Genomic DNA, 19,299 nt, shown 5'->3' with positions numbered 1-19,299 from the left:
GTTTTTCAGATAATTTAGTATGGCACTATAAAACCAATGCAGTAAATAGCTAGGATAGACTGATCCTATTCTCGTGGCGGTGGGTCGTTGCTGTCGTTAATGAATAGTAGAGTAGTGATAGTAGTAGTAAGATAATAGACAAACCGATGTAAACAATACTCCTGGTCCTGAGCCCCAGGCCACCAAGTTAACCCGCCCTGCGAACGCACCGAAAATAAACATGAAAACGGGAACGATAAAACCTGTATGTATCCAGAGTAGACCGATTGAGCGCCGATGTAGCAAATAGACGGAATAAACTGATGCTGAGAAAGAAAATGTGAGAAAACATCAAATACTGATAAAATCTCTATACGCGAGATGGTGTCTGAGTGCAGACCGAATCAATGTCTAAAGATAACCTGAGTATGCAACGGGGTAAAATGCGTTGTCGTAGAGTCATGAGGTGAGAGAAAAATCATGAGGCTTGAGGTAAAAGTAGGAGTTGAAACTATCAACACTGTAGCTCTAGGCCTGAGCGGATGTCCGTCGTCCAAAGCCCACAGGCCGGGTATAATCGGAGGAGCGCGCAGCATGCGCAGAAGGGATAGGGATGTACTGAACATCTCTTGATCGCCTTAACTCTCTCTCTTTGATGCGTGCATCTACCGGATCGAGTTCCCGGTAGAGCGGTCGGCGAGAGGACTGTGACGAGTCGGCAGGGTAAGTGTAGGTAGTGCTTCTCACAGGTTTTGGTCGATCTTGACGAGGCGGCGAGTACGTTCTTGAATGTCTCAAAGGCGGCGGCGGTGGTGGTCCCTGTGACCTGGGCTCTACGAGAACTGGTTCAGGTACAGTCTTATAGCGCGAGGCTTTCGGCGAGATCTCAGGGATCTCCGGCGTCGGGCTTGAGCTTGCGTAGCCTGAGTCGGACCTTTCACCACGCAGCTTTGACGTTCTTATCTCAGCGAAGTAGACGTGCTCCGTCCGGCGAGTACGGGATTCAGAACGTGCATGTCCCGAAGACCGGGAGTGATGCGATGTTTGCGGGCCGGGGAACGTCGCGGCGGTGGGCATTGAGGGAACAGTTCGTGGAGCATGGTCAAGATGCTCGTAAGAACTGTGGTGAGACGTAGGAGGCCTGGCGGATCGTCTTGATCGACTAAAATGTTCTCCAGACTCGTAACTATGAGGAGAGCGAGACGAGCGGTGGCGTCGGTCAGGTTCGGGAATGGTTTCCTTTGAGCGGCGAATATAATCAGTCGCGCGGGAAGACAGCACGTCGACCTTATCATGCTTGTAATCATCAGAGTCGTAGTCATCCTCGTCACGGTAACGAGCCTTGGAAGACCGAGGAACTGATTCGGTCGGTCTGGTTTTCGCATCTCGATATCGCTTGTCAGACGGCCTCTTCACAGGGATGTAATACACCTCCGAGCTGGCTGAAGAGTCGTCGGAATCGACATCAATAATATGGATGTACTTATCGTGGCTCTCCCGTTTCCGTTCCTTGGTTCGGACTTTGTCCCGATCCGCTCGGGAGGCTTTTCTGGAATCGCGAGTCTCCTTTTTGGCGGCGTGCGCAGCACTAGACGATGACGCAGCCTTGGACGACCTCCTCTTCTCATCGGTGGTGGCCCTCGAACGTGGACGCGCGCCATAATCAGCGTGTTTTCGTGACGTAGGTCGTGGTGACTCAGTATAGCGACCCTCTTCTTCAAAGAAATTCTCGGAAGACGATCGAGCATCGGCCGGGACTCGTTCTTCGTAGATCCGTCCATCGCGGTACTCGCGCGTATTTGATCGAGTATATGAAGCGCCGCGCGCCGCCATCTCGCGCTTCAATTCGGCCAATTTCACCTTGTTATCATACTTAGCCCTGGTCGTCTCATCGGATAGGCACTCGTAGGCCTGCTGTACTTTCTGGAATTGAGTCTGGGCCTCGCTGCGCAGCGACTCGTCCTTGATCTTGTCGGGGTGACATTTCAATACGAGTTTTCGATGTGAAGATTTGATCTCAGCCAGAGTCGCATCTTTGGATACCCCCAACGCTTCGTAGGGGTCGAAATCAGGTAATACTGTCATGCTTTCGAAAGAGACAAACCGACAGAGGGGAATTGAATCTGTGTTAAAAATAAATGTCGAAGGATATATTCAGGGCAGGCAATGTAGTATTTAAGGGGCGGCAAAACGCTCGGACAGCCAGGCCTTGACAGATGATCGGTATGGAGCAATGCGGGATGTGGCAATCAGATGCAGATGGGGGACAAGAGCAAACCTTTCCGGAAGGGGAATGGAAAGCTTTTGTAATCAATCTGGAAAGACACGGAATAAAGACGAAGATGGAAGGGCCAAGGGATAAAGCGGGCATTAACAGGGGCTATTAAAAAGACCAACCTGGACAACAATAATATCCAGTCCTGTGGAAAGAAAGAAGAGATGATGCAACGCCGAGTGGTTCTTCCCCTGGTGTATTGTATGTTATCGCGTTGAGGACTGGAACCAATCAGCAGTCAGGGACGGTGGCAGGCACGGTATTTAAACGGTATTTAAAGGCTATCACGTAAGCCTGAGTCGCTGCTGACCGAGGGGCAAACCGGAGTCGTGAACAACGCAATAAAGCGACTGCGCCACTCTCGGACTCTTTCCTTTGCGATTCGATGCCGAATATGGCCAAGTGGCCAAAGGAAAGACAATGGTCAAGCGACTGGCAGCCAAAGAAGGGAAGAAGCGAAGAGATGTGTTCAAAGAGATCGAAAAGAGGTCGAAAAGTAGTCGGGTATCAAGGGAGTGGTACCACGTCAATGGCCAAAAGAGTCGATGGATGCAGTGGAATGATGGATCAGGGCACTGCTGGAGGTGCTGGAAGATGCTATATGATGCTCGATGATGCCACGGACAGCAGTGCAAGACGCCTGGGAGGCTGCATGCGACTGGCGAAAAGAGGGAACGGGCAGTGTCTTAGGCTTTGCATGATTTTTCAGTTCAGTAGCTGCTCTTGATTCCAAGCAAGACAACGAACTCTTACCTGAAGACGTAGAGAGCGGCGGTGAAACCAACCAGATTCGTGGAAGTAGAAGGAGCGGTCAATCACCAATTGAAGCTGGACTGAGGCCGCTAGGGCGGAGCTTTGGACTCTCTGCTCGAAGAAGACTGGGAAGAAGCTGAAGAGAGTTACAGACAAGGTCGGTCCAAAGCAGGGGGGCCAGTAAGTGATACAAATAGATGGATAGGTACGCCTGTTCGGCCTCCATTTGATTGATTCTGGTCTCTACAGCAATAAGCGGAGCACTATGGAGACCAAACAAGTTGGAGCTCCATTCGTCACGTTGGCAGCCCTGAACCTAGTCGTCGACTACGGCACTACTTAGACTCCTGCGTGCTGCTGGTCATCCTCCATTGCCAGCTCCTGTGACAGATGCGCATCCTCAGCGCTCCCAGCGCCCTCAGCGCCCTCACCACAGCTCGGTCGGCGGTCCCGTTGGCTGAAGGGCCCCAGCCATTATCTGCACTTCTAACATCACATTATTGAGTTTCAGCGTTGAGGAACGCAGGTGGGCATCGACTCATCGCCAACCCCGCACTATTCTGGACACGCTGAAACTAACGTGAAGCCTGCTCTTTTGCCTGTTCAGGGAGAGAGGGGCGCTGCTCTGCATCCAATCATCCCATCGAGCTCAGCACACCCTGCTCGTCTGTCCGCCTCACCGAAGAGATGCGCTGGTGTCTGCAACCTCGAATTGGCTCCAGCCCTTCAGTTGTCGCCCCTCCCCCTCCTTCGCTGTGCTCCAATCAGCGTCGCCGGTTTTAGCGCCGTGGATGCCCCTTCACCTGAGGAGCAGTCGACTCCAAAGACTCCAGAAGACTCCAGAGAGTTTCACCAGGCCAGAGTGGAGACCGCCACCTTCTGTACCTCCTGTACCTTCTGTGCTTGCCTGGCCAGTCATCCTCGCGACCCGATCCCGGCCTCATGTCCCATGGTTGTCGCCGGAAGCTCCCGTGGATCGAGCCAGTGCCTGAATTACTGCCCCCGAGTCGGACGATTCCAGGTCGATATGTCACACAGTCACAAGGTGCTGGGCTTGCGCTTCGCGGGGTAAAGCGGACTCTACCTACTCAGAGTGCGTCAGGTCAATCCCGTTGATCGATCTCCCCAGCCGGTGGAACGACCTAGTCAGAAGCAGATACCCGTGGGGGGTGGATAGTACAGGGTCGCGACGTAATACTGGTGGATGACCTGCTGTCCCACGAACCGGAAAAACTTGAGCATGACATCGGGACGCTTCTGCAAAAAGGAAGACTCCTCGTGGAACGGAATCGACCACTTCTCGAGAACACATTAACCCCGAGTCATCTGCACGCGGGGGTCAAGAAAAGGTACGTACCTTGACCAACCAACCCACGCCTCTTATCCAGAGCTCTCATGCAATGCAATGATTGCCATGGCGTCGAGCTAGTATAGTCCGATGCTGTGCTTCGTCCTCTGAGCCAACCCTATCCGATAATAGGCCCTGGTCAGCCACTCTTTCAAACGGACAACCCTCCTTGATGATAAAAAACCCAGAAAAACAGCCTATAAATCAAAGAAGAAGAGTCTAGACGCCGATACTCATGCACCCCATGATCACAACGAGGCTCTTGTATTTTGCTCGCCCATCCAGCTCCCTCAGTGCCCCTCCATCCCGGTACCAAGCAGGCCTGCCCTTCTTCACGGGTCAACCTAAACTTTAGCCGGCTTTCACCCATTGCATCATGAGGCATCATTGCCAATCTCTACCTCTCTACTGACCTCTATACCTCGCTATATCCTGATCCCATTCCTCCGCCCGCCCGGACCGAGATACGTGCAAGACACAGCCCCCTGTTGATATCCCGCGAATGGGGAAATGTCAGATAAATAAAGCAAAGGAATCAAAAAAAATAAGCAAGCGGTGCTTTCAGTCTCGCTGTCATGCCTTACCTTACCACACCATAGTTCGCAGCAGCAGCAACATGCAGCCGCAGGGCACGCCTCGCAAGGGCGGGATAGGGCAAGAGGCTGTGCAGTAGGCTAACTACTGTACATAGACAATCCTGTACCGCTCGACTGGCTTTCGAGAACTGTAGGGAACAGGCACGTCCCTAAACTTTATTAACACACGCAACAAACCCATTGGGCGCCTTGCTGTAAGTGCAAGCGCGTGGATAAGCGGACGGCGATTACTCCGTCGGTATAACGCTTAACCCTCCTTAAGCCCGAGGCGTAAACACTGCTGCAGCAGGCTGATCTAATCTCCCACGTTCGGCTGAGACTAACAGCCAGGGCCGGCCACGAGCGTTGAGCGCGGGTTGAGACAGAGCCCTGGAAGTGGAATCCGCTTGAAGCGTAGGATGGGGAAGTATATCTCCTAACGCGGCTGCCTGGTTGTGGCTGTACTCGCATTCGTGCTCACATCAACATACGTTACTTTCAACGGGTCGCTCACTATGAGGTATATACTCGTAAGCATGTCTTGCGTCAGTATATATATCCGGGATGACGAACCGCGACCAGCTAGTCGACTCTACACTATAGCTCCCAGCGTTGAGGACTCAGCCGAGACTCCTACCTACGTAGTGAGATAGGTGGGATCAGCATCGAAGACGGACAGGTCGCAAACGAGACTGTGGCTGAGCTGTCCTCTTGCCATCGATCCCAAGACTGTAGGTCTACCCACAATGGATCATAATGCCTGATTATGAGCACAACAAAGATCATGGCAATGAGGGATATACTTTGGTCGGTCCCTGTACCAAATTTACCCTACGCTGTACTACTAACGAAACGAGAACTCTAATGGTACGGTATGCCAGTAGGACGGTACTATGGATAGGGTATTTCTGAGCAGGGTATAGAGAGCGCCTATTTCCGGGTGTGCATTACAATACTATGGCCAATGTAACCTGCAAAGCACTTGTCGTACTGGCTTACTAGTCTTATCCTATCGGATGATTTGACGGCGGGTGAGTCGGTAAGTGTCAGCTTATTCTATATAATTTATATATCTCGAATAAAGAGTGCTCACTGGGCCCCTTCCACCCTAACCCAACCCCATGTTCCATTGCAGCCTGCCATGCCCAGGTGTACCCTTTTCTATTTTGTCAGCACTTGCTAGTATGACCATGTTAAAAGAAACATTACGCTTGCGCGGCGCTTGTTACCGATTTGCTACTTCACCGCAGTGAAGGGTGGACCTGCTGGGCCCGAGGCTGAGCGTTAAGGACCAGCAGTTGATCGTAACAATTGGCAAAGTTACTTGCGTTTCTGTTTCTCTCTTTCTTTTCTTTTACTTCTCTTCCCTCCCTTCTCTATCTGGGCCACTTGACAGCGCGGTCCTCCTCTTGCTTCTAGGTTGCGTTGGATGATGTCATGGCTTTGGCTGCCCTTGCGGCTCGCATTTGACGCTGTACGGAGGTTGAGTCTTGGATTGCATGCAACCGGTGTGGAAGTTAAGCCATTATTATCTAGTCTGCCAGAGAATCTGTAGCTTGGCGGGTGATCAGATGCATTATGCGATAACGCTCTGTAGTTCGAGCAGGTTTTCACGATGGCGGCTACGTCAAGCAAGGTCAAAGCGTAGGAGCTTTAATGCTGTATTTGGATATCAAGATGTTTAGGGAATAGCCTGCTCTATTCTACCCGACCTAGGCGCGATTGACCAGTTACTCTGAGTGGCTATATGCTCTCGTCCATTCAAGAGAACGGATCATCATGATTCGTCCAGACTGGGAGCTCCAGGTCAACAACTATAGGACCGGGGTGGAACTTCCTGCCTCCATGGTGCGGCCAACTGGTTGCCATGATTGCAGCATTGACGATACACGTCTCGCGTTTGTGAGATCGGTGATGCTCTGCGCCCGGACCTTCAACCTCAACGCCGACTTTGGCTTCGGTATTGGATGCGCTTGAGCGCGCATCTGCTGTCTGACCATGGCCTATGCCGGGCCGCTGATGTGGAAGTATCACGACATCTGGTGAGTCGAGCGACGGGAACAGCGATCCCACTCGAGAAAGACCAAAACCCTCGCTATCGAGGCGCGGGGCTCGTTTGCCCGTTAGATCGACAAGGCATTGTTTTTTGCTCCCTTGGGATGGGAGAGTTCCCTGGGTGATTTGGTCTTTGACGCGTTTGCTTCCACCCTCATCGCCCTCGTTAGTTGCAGATGCGGCTGTAGATGCCCCCCAATGGACCCGTTTATAGCCTCGCCCCTCGTGAACATGTCCGCAAACAGCAAGGCACGGTCTAACAATTCGCAGCCTCTCCCCCAAAGCCGGACATCCCATACGTTTATCTGCCTCAGATCTATTGGAGACATTATCATAATCGCAAGCAAAACGAGGCGGCATATGCGTGACGACGACATCTGCGTCCAGTGGAATATCGCGCCATAGCTCCTCAGCCCCGTCAGGCTCGTATAAGAACGCCCAGTCGCCGTCGCTCTGGGAATACGGGGAGCCAAAGATCTTAAAGACTGTGTTTGGACCACCAGCCTTGCGGAGCCGCACTAGTGCTGACTGGTGCTGGAGGAATACGATTGATGAGGAGGCGGTGGTGATGGTTTCAAGGCATTCTTCTGGATCTTGAGGGTGTTTATTGTGAAATTTTGTGCTATTTTGTCTGTAGAAGGGAGCGTCCAGGGTTATGTCGTGGTTCCCTGTTTGCGTCCGCTTAGTCGCTGGTCTCCGGTATAGAGCGATTGTTGTCTTTGGAACCTTGCTTGGCGACGGATGAAATACTAACCACAAACGACAATCTTGACTTCATAATCCGCAGTCGCAATCCAGTTCATCGTCTTGCGAAGCTCGGAATTGCTACCCTGATTTGTGAGATCTCCTGCGTGGACCAAGACGTCGCCCGCGGGGAGTCTGAATCCCGCTTCCGAAGGCGTGTAGCCATGCGTATCAGAGACACAGACAAAACGGGTTTTCCGACGCATCGTCGTATTAGGTGTGGTATGCGAGCCAGTTTCCAGCATTATGACTATTTATGTGTTGGTAGTAGACGACTACTCGCAGGCAATGCAGAACGAAATGACTCGGTGTTGCCGCTTCCTAAGGGGTTATGTAATCAAACGGTGGTCACCCTCAGGAATATTCTTGCCTACTCATAACTTGTTTTAATGCTTGCTTTGCAAGAAAGATCAGTTTTTTTGTGAAGCATGTCGTGAAGAAAAATGGCGCAAAGCGCCGCGTGGCCCGGGACTCACGATCAAGCTCGGAAAAGAGGTCTGCTATAGATTCCAAAAGCCGGAGGTCGCTATTGAAAGTCTGCGCCGTTGGGGAGGCAATGAGATATCGGAAAAGGGAGACCACAGCGGTCAATATGTACTGAGCATGGATCCTAAAAACTGTAAGAAATTGCTTATGTTAAGGGACAGATAGCCACACACCAAAAAGTATGCCAGTTGTGTGCATGCCGTATACGGCATAAATAGAGGAGTATGATCCGGGACTCTTGGTGGAACAGCTCCGCACTAGAAGGTAGAAAGGACCAGCCCTCTGGAGAAGACCTTTGTGTACTGCTTGCTCCATGGATTTTTCCCAGGCAAAAGTAATAATCGAGGTGAAGGTTAACTCCGCGTAGACTCAAATCGTGAAAAGTGTAGTCCGGTGCCTTCCCTGTCGCAAAAACATCAGGCCAGCAGCTATTTGGGAAGCTGGACTTGAGAGCGCTTAGTTCTTCATCGAGTTCGCGAATACACTGGAGCCTTATAGCTACCGGCTGGGCTCGGCCATGGTTGGAGTAGAGGAGAGTGTGGATTTTGGACTTGATCAGGGACATACGGAGATCGGACGGGTATATGACAGGTTTGGAGGACAAAGGCCGTAGGAAAAAATGGTCGTCTGAACAGGATTCAACGTAGCCGTCCGGCAGCTGTAAGTCCAAGTCAACGTCGTTGAACAGAGGTGGTCTGCCAAAGCGGATGGCCAAGGTTTTATCAAAACCGTAGATATACCAGAATAGAGCACGTAGATGTTCGCCCTCCTCCTCGCGAACAACAGAGGGTCGATGGGCTCCCATGCTATAGGTGATTCGAACGGCGACTGCCAGTAGTGAGTCCGCGGTTTTTGTATGACCAAGGGGGCCTAGATATGTGGCCTGCTGTTGATCAGCCTTCATCTAATTAGTAGCAATGTAAAAGCTTACAATATTAACGAATGCCTCTAAGCTTCTCACGCTGGGATCCTCGACTAACAGTCGGGGCATCAGTGACAGTACAGCACGTATGTAAGCATCGGGATCGGCATCCAGAAAGGCGGGTTCAAGTCTATGCATTTCCGTAATCTGAGCAGTAAAAGCAACTAAACAGGCCAGATTTGCAGTGTGGTTTGGCTGGATTTGAGTATCCAAAGCATTTTCATCAAGCAACCTCTGCAACGCTTCAACGTTGGCAACAGGAAAGACCGAATATAGCCCTGTATTAGCATACTGGTGCAAACAGCGCTGGACTAAGTGCCGTGGTGGCCACTTTTGGGCTGTCGCCTTTTCTGAGTCTCGAGGGTCCCTAGTGCCAAACGCTTTGGACAATCCTTGTAAAAACTGGTCGACATCAAAATAACAGCTAGTTTGTTGGAGAACAGCGGAGCAGAATAATTCCCTCTCTGCTGAGCCAGAAGAACCGACGCCGCACAGAGAGACCTCTCTTTGAAACATTGCCAGGGCAGTATCAAGATCACGTGGATCTTGTAGATACCCAATAGACAGACTGTTATCAAAGGCTGCCGGTTTCTGCTGATTAGCAGTAACCAGGGCTTCCAATTCCCGGATCCGTGCTTTGGCTTCGGCAAGCTGTCTGAGAAGTATTAACAACAATGCTGCAACAGATATTAATTGCTCTTACTGTTTGGCGCTATTTCGTACTGAAGGCGACCTCCGCGTCACTGTGCAGCGAGCACCAGAAATACGGCATGGCTCGCAATCAGGTTTGCCGCCGTCACACCGAATCTGTCAATATTTCCGTTGTCAGGGACGTATCCTTGCACTTGCAGCGGGTTGTCAAGCTATCCACGTACTTTCTTTTGTTGGCAGAAGTCGCAAGCGCGTCGTAACCTACCTCCGCGCCGCGGGGGAGACGGTGTGCTCATTCTGCAGCCAACTAAATGCACCAGATTAGCGAAATGGTGGAGCTGTTCCCTGCAGATATATGAAGGTAAATGGAGGAAGGCCGTTGAGATATACCTGTAGCTGAGTCAGCGGGAATCGTCTTGCTCCGGATGCACGTGCACTTCTTCCTCAGAGTGGAAACCGGCCTGCAGATCGCTGGATGATCGACAGTCCGTTCCTGGCCCCGTTTCTTCTCTTATTATGTCTGTCCCTTCCTCCATCAATGAGATCCACGCGATTCATCAGCTATGTCTCCATCCACGAGTCAACATGTGTCTTTACTCGTTGATAATATAGTTCTCCCTTCTTGGCACTCAGTAAAGCTTGCCTTCCGTTACAAGCAAGCGAAGGTAGCTGACGACGGCAGTGACGAGTTATCGTGAATGATGGAAGTCACCGTGGGACTGGTGCAAAGGTCTTCAGACTCAGGTACTCGTTGGGTCCAGGACAGAGGTATATAAGTCACCTTTGTCGGCGTTAAGTCGAGCCTTCAACGCGCTGTTACATCAAGCATCTAATAACCTCAAGCCCGTTGTCTTCTTCATTCTTGCCAAAATGCATCTCCTCCAGGCCTGTAAACTAGCCGTCATCGCTACGGCTGGGCTTGCTCTTGCTCATCCGGGTGCTCATGAGCCTAGCTCCTACACTTCAATGAGCAAGCGGAACTTCCTGCACAACGCCCGAAGCTCCCTTGACAAGTGCGCCGACAAGCTCGAAGAACGCGGAGTCAAGGCCCGTGCTGAAGCCCGCCGTGCAGCCTTGCTCGAGAAGCACAGAAAGCGCACGGTTACCATTGAAGCTCGCGACACCGACAAAGTTGTGAATACTTCCCACCACTCCGATCTCCACGTCACTCCGAACACCCCGGCGGATGAGCTTTTCGACAAGAACCCTGTCTGCATCCTTGCCCCGGAAGGTGAAATTGGCCCTTTCTGGGTTAAAGGAGAGCTTATTCGCTACGACATCAGCGACGGAGAGGATGGTATTCCTATTTATCTTGACGGGCAGTTCATCGACATCAACACTTGCGAGCCAATCAAGGATCTCTACTGGGACGTGTGGAGCTGTAACGCGACTGGTGTCTACTCAGGCGTGCAAAGCAGCATGAATGGCAATGGTGACGATGACTCTAACCTTGACAAAACATTCCTTCGCGGAATCCAGAAGACTGATGAAGATGGAGTCGCGGGGTTCAAGACTGTCTTTCCTGGTCACTACTCCGGCCGCACAACGCACGTTCACGTTGTTGCTCACCTCAATGCAACACTGCTGCCTAACAACACTCTTACTGGTGGATACGTTCCCCACATTGGACAGCTGTTCTTCGACCAAGACCTGATTTCCGCGATTGAGGCGACCTACCCATACAATACCAACACCGTAGCGATCACAGAGAATGCAAACGACCACGTTGTTATAGTCGAGACTGAAGATAGCGACTCCGACCCGTTCTTCCAATATGCTCTGCTTGGTGACTCCATTGAAGATGGCATTTTCGCTTGGGTTACCCTAGGAGTCAACTCTTCTGTTAGCCACGACTCAGCTGTTTCTTATGCCGCCACTCTGACCTCTGATGGAGGTGTCTCAAATGCAAATGCCGGCTCGGGTGTTTCCTTCTGAATCCACACAGATCAATTTACTGATATTTGTGGAAATTGATCAGCTTTGCAAGTGGCTTGTCTTGTGGATTTCGTACGCTTTGTTACTTATTACTGTGGCTGTAACATAGGTAGTCTTTCCTTCAATTCCACCTATTCTTCTCGTCAAAACCATTAATCACCTCGTTTGAAGATACCTGGTAGCAGATTACGTTACTTACCTGATACTAAATAGACACTGTCTGCTGCAATAACCTCCCAATTCTAGGAAGTAATGGATGGCAGTATGTATATTAAGTTAGGGCCTGGATTGCCTTGGTGCCAAGCCAGAGAATTAAGACCCACTGTTGATAAATCAACCAATAGTGGGTTTCCTAAACGCCAGTCCTTCATGCCTGCCGGTTTCGGATAATGTGATAGAACGTGAGAAGGTAATAGCTCTTCACGGACCAACCTAACTTCTCACAAATCTTGGTATATCATGCCATCCAAGACCCAGAAAGTTGCTTCACTACGGCCAAGGAATCAATTTTCCATTGTCATTTGCTGAGCTTCGCGAAGCAAAATGCCTCCATGGAGACGCAAAGAAAGGCCACGCTCGGACAAAGATCACTCAAGCTGCGCTCAGTCAGACACCTTTAACTTGTCTTCAAAAGGACAAGCCTCCGCCATGGTATCCCTTCGTGCAGTGACCAGATGTTTCAATGACACAAACACTGCCGGGACGACCGCAGATCTAGCCACAGGCCCTGTCGAAAACTTGACAAAAAAGCATGCAGAATTTGGTCCACTGGGTGATCCATCCCATCTTTATACCAGTGTGGTCTTTGGAGGTGAAATGCCAGGCCTGGTGGTCGATGAACCTCCATACTTCATCATCTTGACAACCTATATCAGTTTCCTTGTTCTTATATTCCTTGGCCACTTCCAGGACTTTGTCGCCAGATGGTTCCAGCCACATACATACCGACGCCTTAGGTCTCAGAATGGATATGCTTCTTTGTATAACGATTTCGAGAGCTTCTTTTCTCGGCGTATGAAGCAACGCATAAATGATTGCTTCGAACGGCCTACCACTGGAGTTCCCGGCAGGCATGTTGTTCTACTTGACCGGACCTCGAAAGACAATATTCATTTTGAACTTACCGGTAAAGCAACAAACACACTTAATCTGAGCTCATACAATTATCTGGGGTTTGCGCAATCGGAAGGACCCTGTGCCGACACGGTGGAAGAGACCATTTACCGAGATGGAATAAGTATGGCGGGGCCATATCCAGGAACTACAAAACTACTTGTCGAGGTGGAAGATCAGATTGCCCGATTGGTTGGCAAGGACGCGGCAATCGTGTTCTCGATTGGCTTTGCGACAAACTCGACGGTCTTTCCAGCGCTTGTCCAGCGTGAATGTCTGATCCTGTCAGACGAATTCAATCATGCGTCTATTCGATTCGGCGCTAGGCTTTCAGGAGCAGCCATAGAGGTCTTTGCACACAATAACATGACGAGTCTCGAAGAGAAGCTGAGGCAGGCCATTTCCCAAGGCCAGCCGCGAACACATCGACCGTGGAAGAAGATCATGGTCACCGTGGAAGGACTATACTCGATGGAAGGAACGATGTGCAACCTTCCACAAATTCTGGAGCTCAAGAAAAAATATAAATTCTATCTCTTCATTGACGAGGCGCATTCGATTGGAGCAATCGGCAGTCGAGGATGTGGAGTATGTGATTACTACAAAGTTAACCCTGCTGATGTTGACATTTTAATGGGCACGTTCACCAAGTCATTCGGTGCCAACGGTGGCTATGTGGCTGCAAACCAGGCGATCATTGATAAGCTACGCTGCACCAATGCCGGTCAAGCGTACAGCGAAGCTCCAACACTCCCAGTCCTTGCCCAAATTTCTTCTTCACTTCGATTGATTGCAGACGAGGACCCTCTTTACCCGGGTCATGGTCTTGAGCGAATGCAACGCCTGATATTCAACTCGAGGTATCTCAGGCTAGGTTTGAAAAGACTTGGGTTTATTGTTTACGGCCATGATGACTCTCCAATCGTGCCCCTAATGCTGTATCATCCAGCCAAGATGCCAGCATTCTCAAGAGAGATGCTGCGACGCAAAATCTCGGTGGTTGTTGTTACCTATCCTGCTACACCGTTGGAGCTTTCCCGTGCACGATTGTGTGTATCTGCAGCGCATACCAAGGACGATCTCGACCACGTCTTGGAAGCCTGCGACGAAGTTGGAGAAGCACTACAACTAAAGTTCTCCTCTGGGAAAGCTGGTGGATTGAAAGAGCCAAGATCAGGCGGCACGATATCACCAGGTAAAATTACTGAGCCTCCACGCTGGACATTGACAGAGGTCATAAAAAGGGGACTTCGAGATGCGAAGCTGACTCTGTATTGAGGCGTCAGAATGTCACTTTCTGTATTTATGGCGCCATTGGCGGTGTTTCTTCGAGCGGATTGTCACTCAACATCGGGTCCAGAATTCTTGGAGTAGACTGTGCTTCAAGTATTATGTAGCATCGCGTAGAAAATTGTCAGTCTCTACGTACTGACCCTAAGAGGTGAATGGGGTAATGGGTGTGGAGCAAATCGCCACTTGTGGTTGGTTTAACTTACAATAGTTGGAGGCTGTCTAGAGCAATTCACGTGACCAAACCGGCTGAGTTAGGGCTGTGGCCCTCCTGGGTTCTCCCGCACAAAAGTATCGCCGCCCTCGCTTAGCGACCGCCGAGCTGCGAACCACATCCGACTCCGTTGTGTGCGTTGAACCTGCCCACAACGACAACAACCGCCGACAACATACATCCCCAGGGAGTATCCTAGAGCAGTGCTCTTCCTTTCGCTGGATATTTTCCTTTTGAACCGGTGACAGGATGTCCTCTATCGATCCAGTGGTGCGTACCGCCGTCTCTCCGATGAAACGACCGTTATGATATCTACGCAACAGGGCAGAGGCCCCCTTGATGAAATACAGGCGCTGACGTGTTGGATGAATTTTAGGTCGTCATCGACGGCAAGGGACACCTCCTTGGTCGCCTGGCCAGCACTGTTGCGAAGCAGCTGCTTAACGGCCAGAAGATCGTCGTCGTGAGATGTGAAGCCCTTAACATCTCTGGCGAGTTCTTCCGTGCGAAGCGTACGTTTTATCCGACCCTCTGGTTTTGGTTTGTTTTCTTTTTTGCTGCAAAGTTTTTTCGTTACGGAAAATGGGAGGAAGGGCAAGGAAACCGATAAAAAGTGGGAATACTTGATATCAATAATGCAGAATGGAGCAGACGGAAATTTGGCGGCATTGTCATGATCGTTCATTTGGGCAGCAGACGGCTGACATAGAATTTTGCGGCAACAGTCAAGTACCACGCCTATCTCCGCAAGATCACCCGTTACAACCCTACCCGTGGTGGTCCCTTCCACTTCCGCGCTCCTTCTCGCATCTTCTACAAGGCCGTCCGCGGAATGATCCCTCACAAGACCGCCCGCGGTGCTGCTGCTCTTGAGAGGCTCAAGGTCTTCGAGGGTGTCCCTCCCCCTTACGACAAGAAGAAGCGTGTCGTCGTTCCCCAGGCTCTTCGCGTCCTCCGTCTTCGCCCCGGCCGCAAGTACTGCACCGTTGGCAGACTCAGCCACGAGGTTGGCTGGAAGTACCAGGACGTTGTTGCCAGGTGCGTATCTCTCCGACACCAAGAATTGGTAAGGTACTGGTGCTGGGATTTTTGGCTAACGAAGCATTTTATAACAGACTCGAGGAGCGAAGAAAGGTTAAGAGCAGCGCCTACTACGAGCGCAAGAAGGCTGCCCGCCGCCAACTTGCTCACGCGCAGAAGTCGGCGAGCGTTCCCGAGAACACCAAGAGCCAGCTCGCTGAGTACGGATTCTAGATTATACCTGGTTGCGCGGCTGGTTGCTTGTGTCTTTGACGGGGTGGGTTGGGATCGCGAGCGGTTTTAACTTTCAGCGAAGTTTGGAAGGGAGGCTGATCGGCGACCTTTTTTCTCAGTTCCTACCTTTTCATGGGATCTAGCAGCGTTTCATGCTAGGATGCACATGTGAGGCGGGAGAGACCGGTGTCGTCTTTAAAAAAAAAAAGTACAATACAGGAGTCACATGGGATGAAAAGGTTGTTCAAAATAGCTGACCCTTTATTTCGCGCCGTGGCGGTTTAATCCAAGAAATTTTCAAGAGTTCATGACCTGCAATTCATCTATACACGTTAAATCTATCTCATGTTTTACCTCTGCGCAGCCATACTTTCCGCAACTACCTGGATTTCCCTAACACCGGCAATTCTTAAAACTAGCTCTCGTCGAAGTACCACTGTAGTCTTCACCGCAGCGCAGTGTTCAGGCGACGATCACTGAGAGTTAACCTCGGCCGAAACCCATATAACACACACTTAAATGATGTCATACCGCTTGTATGTAGCTGCAACACCTTGACCTACAGGCACTTCATTTAGATATAGGAGCAAGGACAAGCGATTCGAGAAGTATACCGACTCTGAATATTCACGCCGAGGCACGCGTGACTCCAACTACTCAGTTCGTCACCGACAGCGGTCAATCCTTCATGATCATGGGTAGGCTGTGGCTGATAATTTAAGTCTACACTATTGCTAACAGTAGTATTTAATGCACTGTTCTTAGCATCGGTATTCGGTAATCAAGCAAACCTCCTGAAAATTATAATGTCTTGGTAAACTGGGACCTCAAAGGCGGAACAAGGCGGAAAAATAAAATCGCTGCGGATTTAAACAGTATTATGGCAACCCACCAATCGTCCATCTTATGATTGATGTGTTTTGCAAGATCCTTCAACTCTGAGCTGTACAATCACTGTTTGAGCAGCTGTTAAGTCTAGCATATCAAGGACATTCCGGAGGGCTGGATCAAGACTACTATAGCTGAGAGGATTCCGCCTCGGACTACGGACATCTCTCCGCAGTAATCAATTGGATCTTCCCCGCACTCTTAACACTCGGGCACCCCACCACGCCCGCTCCCGCTTAGACTGGGGCTTCCTCAGGCCCGTACGACCGGACTTATCTAGGTCGACTCGGCTGTTAACCCCTCTGTATTTGGTATATTTAGCTACACAACCTTCTTTTCCACCTCCCTCATTCCGTAGAACTCGCTCTTTCTTTTTACCCTTGTCCTTCCCATTACCCTTCACCCTACCAACCAATGTCTACTGCCAAGTCTCGCCTCTCCAGCCTTCTCGGCCACTTTCAACAGCCCCTTGATGCTAATAGCACAGCGACTCCCGCTCCGGTAAACAGCTTTCAGCATAATGTCAATTTCCACACACTGTCTCCTACGTTCTTTCTGCCGAGGGCGGCGGCGATAGAGCCAGATGTGGGTTCTGTCCATTCCAAGACCAAAAAAAGGTAACATTTATTAACTTTGGTTGTCATGTGCAAGGCCGAGGCGATATACCACATTACAGCAAATAACCAAGTGCTGCGAAGAACCTACCAAGAGACTGCGGATCGGGCTAGAGGAATTGCCTATTTTCTCAAGAAGCATCGGTATAAGAGAGTCGGGATTCTGTGCCCAAACACACCGGCTTTTCTGGAGTCGATTTTCGGTATTGCCGCTGCGGGGGCCGCAAATGTTTGTAAGGCTTTTATTCTTTGTTCTTCCAAAATGGGTATATATTTGCTAATATTCATATTATAGCCGTGAACTATCGACTTAAGGAAGACGATATCGCTTATATATTTACTCATTCTGACGCCGAAATTATCATCGCCGACAAGGAATACTTGCCTCTGCTGTCGTCCTATAGAGCAGCAAAGCCGGATGTTCGTATCATTGTGGATACAGATACAGATGCGACAGAGGGCCAACTTGCGGGTCCATTTGACGAGGCTATTCTCGAGGGGTTGAACTATGACCGGGATACAGGCGGAAAGGGCTGGAGTACGCTTGAGAGCCAAGCCGCGTCTGAAGATGATGTTATTGCGCTGGCATATACCAGTGGGACAACGGCGCGCCCGAAGGGAGTGGAATACACCCATCGTGGTTGTTATCTTGCTGCTATGGGCAACATCATTGAGTCTGGGCTCAACTTTCAAGGACGGCGCTGTAAATACTTGTGGACCTTACCTATGTTTCATGCTATGGGTAGGTTTTGATGGTGAGATCTGTTTTCACTTGCCTGTGATTAATGCTCGATTTCTAGGTTGGACTTTCCCTTGGGCGGTTACTGCGGTGCGCGGGACTCACTACTGTCTGCGCAAAATCGACTATCCGCAGATCTGGAAACTACTCAAGCAAGACGGCATCACCCACTTCAATGCGGCTCCAACGGTGAATACGTTGCTCTGCAGCTCTCCTGAAGCTGAGCCGCTTCCAGAACCAGTCCATGTTACAGTCGCAGCGAGCCCGCCAACACCTCATTTGTTTGAACAGATGATGAGCTTGAATTTGCATCCAGTCCACGTTTACGGTATGACGGAGACTTATGGGCCTATCACTAAAGGGTACTATATGCCGGCCTGGGAAAACCTCCCACGCAAGGAGAAATTCGCGCGAATGGCACGGCAAGGGCATGGTTTCCTGACCAGTCTTCCGGTACGGGTCGTCCAGACTGAGGTGCCTGAGGGCACCATCATTGACGTCAAGCAGGACGGCAAGGAGATTGGTGAGATTGTGTTTGTTGGGAATATCTGTGCCAAGGGCTACTATAAAGACCCCGAGGCGACACGGAAACTGTTTGCTGGCGGAGTTCTCCATTCAGGAGACTTGGCTGTCTGGCATCCAGATGGGGCCATTCAGATTCTTGACAGAGCCAAGGATATTATCATCAGTGGTAGGCCGCACCGCTGCTTTCTTTTTCCCGGCACCCTGTCATACTGATATTAGTATAGGAGGTGAGAATATCTCGTCCGTTGCACTCGAGTCTATGCTGGTCACCCATCCGGATATTCTCGAGGCCGGTGTTGTCGCCGTTCCCGACAGCCATTGGGGTGAACGGCCCAAAGCTTTTGTGACTGTCAAACCAGGGAGGCAGCTGAAGGGTAAAGATGTCGTCGACTGGGCTAGGAACACTAGCGGAATCAGCAAGTTCATGGTCCCACGGGAAGTGGAGGTTGTCGCGGAGCTTCCCAAGACCAGCACGGGCAAGTTGAGGAAGAACGTTCTTCGCGAGTGGGCAAAGGATGGAAGCCGATCATGACGGATCTGCGTTTGATGCAAGGTACCTAGATAGAATAAGATAGTGTTGGAAATAGATGCAAAGCAATACATACTATATGTTCACTAGTATGGCTCGGCCGATAATTTCGAGGACTGGGGGGAGGATGAGTAAACAGTGGATGAGCAAATGTGCGGAGAAGACTGGGCGAAGACAATCTCGCATGAGGAGGCTTATAAAATAGCACGACCTCCTCGTCCTCACACCACTTGCAAGGTTGCCACCGTCAGGCGTAAGTCAAGGTTGAGAACGCGACCAAGGGATCCCTTTGATTGATCATCTGCTTGGAGACCGTGCTCATGCATCTCCAGCACTCTATTCAGCTAAATCGCCCTTTGATCCCCCACTCGATCAACCCAGCATTCTTCCTTCTCTGCAGCTGAGACTTT

At 50.6% G+C, this 19,299-nt stretch overlaps 5 protein-coding genes across 5 annotated transcripts; 3 read left to right on the top strand and 2 right to left on the bottom strand.

Moving 5' to 3' along the window:
- Positions 1-280: 280 nt before the first annotated feature.
- Positions 281-2,778, bottom strand: BDW70DRAFT_44752 (J domain-containing protein). Its single transcript, XM_073744028.1, has 3 exons — positions 2,777-2,778; positions 2,377-2,475; positions 281-2,187 (listed from the first exon to the last, which is right to left on the bottom strand). Exon 3 carries the CDS (start codon positions 2,062-2,064, stop codon positions 508-510), a length of 1,557 nt encoding a protein of 518 aa, XP_073596409.1. The 5' UTR covers positions 2,065-2,187; positions 2,377-2,475; positions 2,777-2,778; the 3' UTR covers positions 281-507.
- A 3,913-nt stretch (positions 2,779-6,691) lies between these two features.
- On the bottom strand, positions 6,692-9,909 carry BDW70DRAFT_159562 (uncharacterized protein; the record flags this gene model as incomplete). Its single annotated transcript, XM_073740716.1, has 6 exons — positions 6,692-7,653; positions 7,740-7,979; positions 8,206-8,339; positions 8,389-9,098; positions 9,147-9,814; positions 9,861-9,909. The coding sequence occupies 6 exons, from the start codon at positions 9,907-9,909 to the stop codon at positions 6,692-6,694; spliced, it is 2,763 nt and encodes a 920-aa protein (XP_073596408.1).
- Positions 9,910-10,307: 398 nt separating this feature from the next.
- On the top strand, positions 10,308-11,861 carry BDW70DRAFT_135357 (intradiol ring-cleavage dioxygenase). The gene is made up of 3 exons (XM_073736669.1): positions 10,308-10,420; positions 10,471-10,556; positions 10,632-11,861. The coding sequence occupies exon 3, from the start codon at positions 10,659-10,661 to the stop codon at positions 11,721-11,723; it is 1,065 nt and encodes a 354-aa protein (XP_073596407.1). The 5' UTR covers positions 10,308-10,420; positions 10,471-10,556; positions 10,632-10,658; the 3' UTR covers positions 11,724-11,861.
- A 510-nt stretch (positions 11,862-12,371) lies between these two features.
- On the top strand, positions 12,372-14,114 carry BDW70DRAFT_149927 (putative serine palmitoyltransferase 1; the record flags this gene model as incomplete). Its single annotated transcript, XM_073739091.1, has 1 exon — positions 12,372-14,114. The coding sequence occupies one exon, from the start codon at positions 12,372-12,374 to the stop codon at positions 14,112-14,114; it is 1,743 nt and encodes a 580-aa protein (XP_073596406.1).
- A 475-nt stretch (positions 14,115-14,589) lies between these two features.
- On the top strand, positions 14,590-18,892 carry BDW70DRAFT_149925 (putative AMP-binding domain protein; the record flags this gene model as incomplete). Its single annotated transcript, XM_073739090.1, has 9 exons — positions 14,590-14,610; positions 14,717-14,852; positions 15,066-15,378; positions 15,456-15,581; positions 16,739-16,742; positions 17,134-17,329; positions 17,392-17,838; positions 17,897-18,526; positions 18,585-18,892. The coding sequence occupies 9 exons, from the start codon at positions 14,590-14,592 to the stop codon at positions 18,890-18,892; spliced, it is 2,181 nt and encodes a 726-aa protein (XP_073596405.1).
- Positions 18,893-19,299: the final 407 nt, after the last annotated feature.

This window comes from Aspergillus foveolatus (genome assembly GCF_047715535.1).
Source record: "Aspergillus foveolatus strain CBS 279.81 unplaced genomic scaffold BDW70scaffold_21, whole genome shotgun sequence".
Classification (NCBI taxonomy): Eukaryota; Fungi; Ascomycota; class Eurotiomycetes; order Eurotiales; family Aspergillaceae; genus Aspergillus; species Aspergillus foveolatus.
This window is presented reverse-complemented; position numbering and strand designations above follow the sequence as displayed.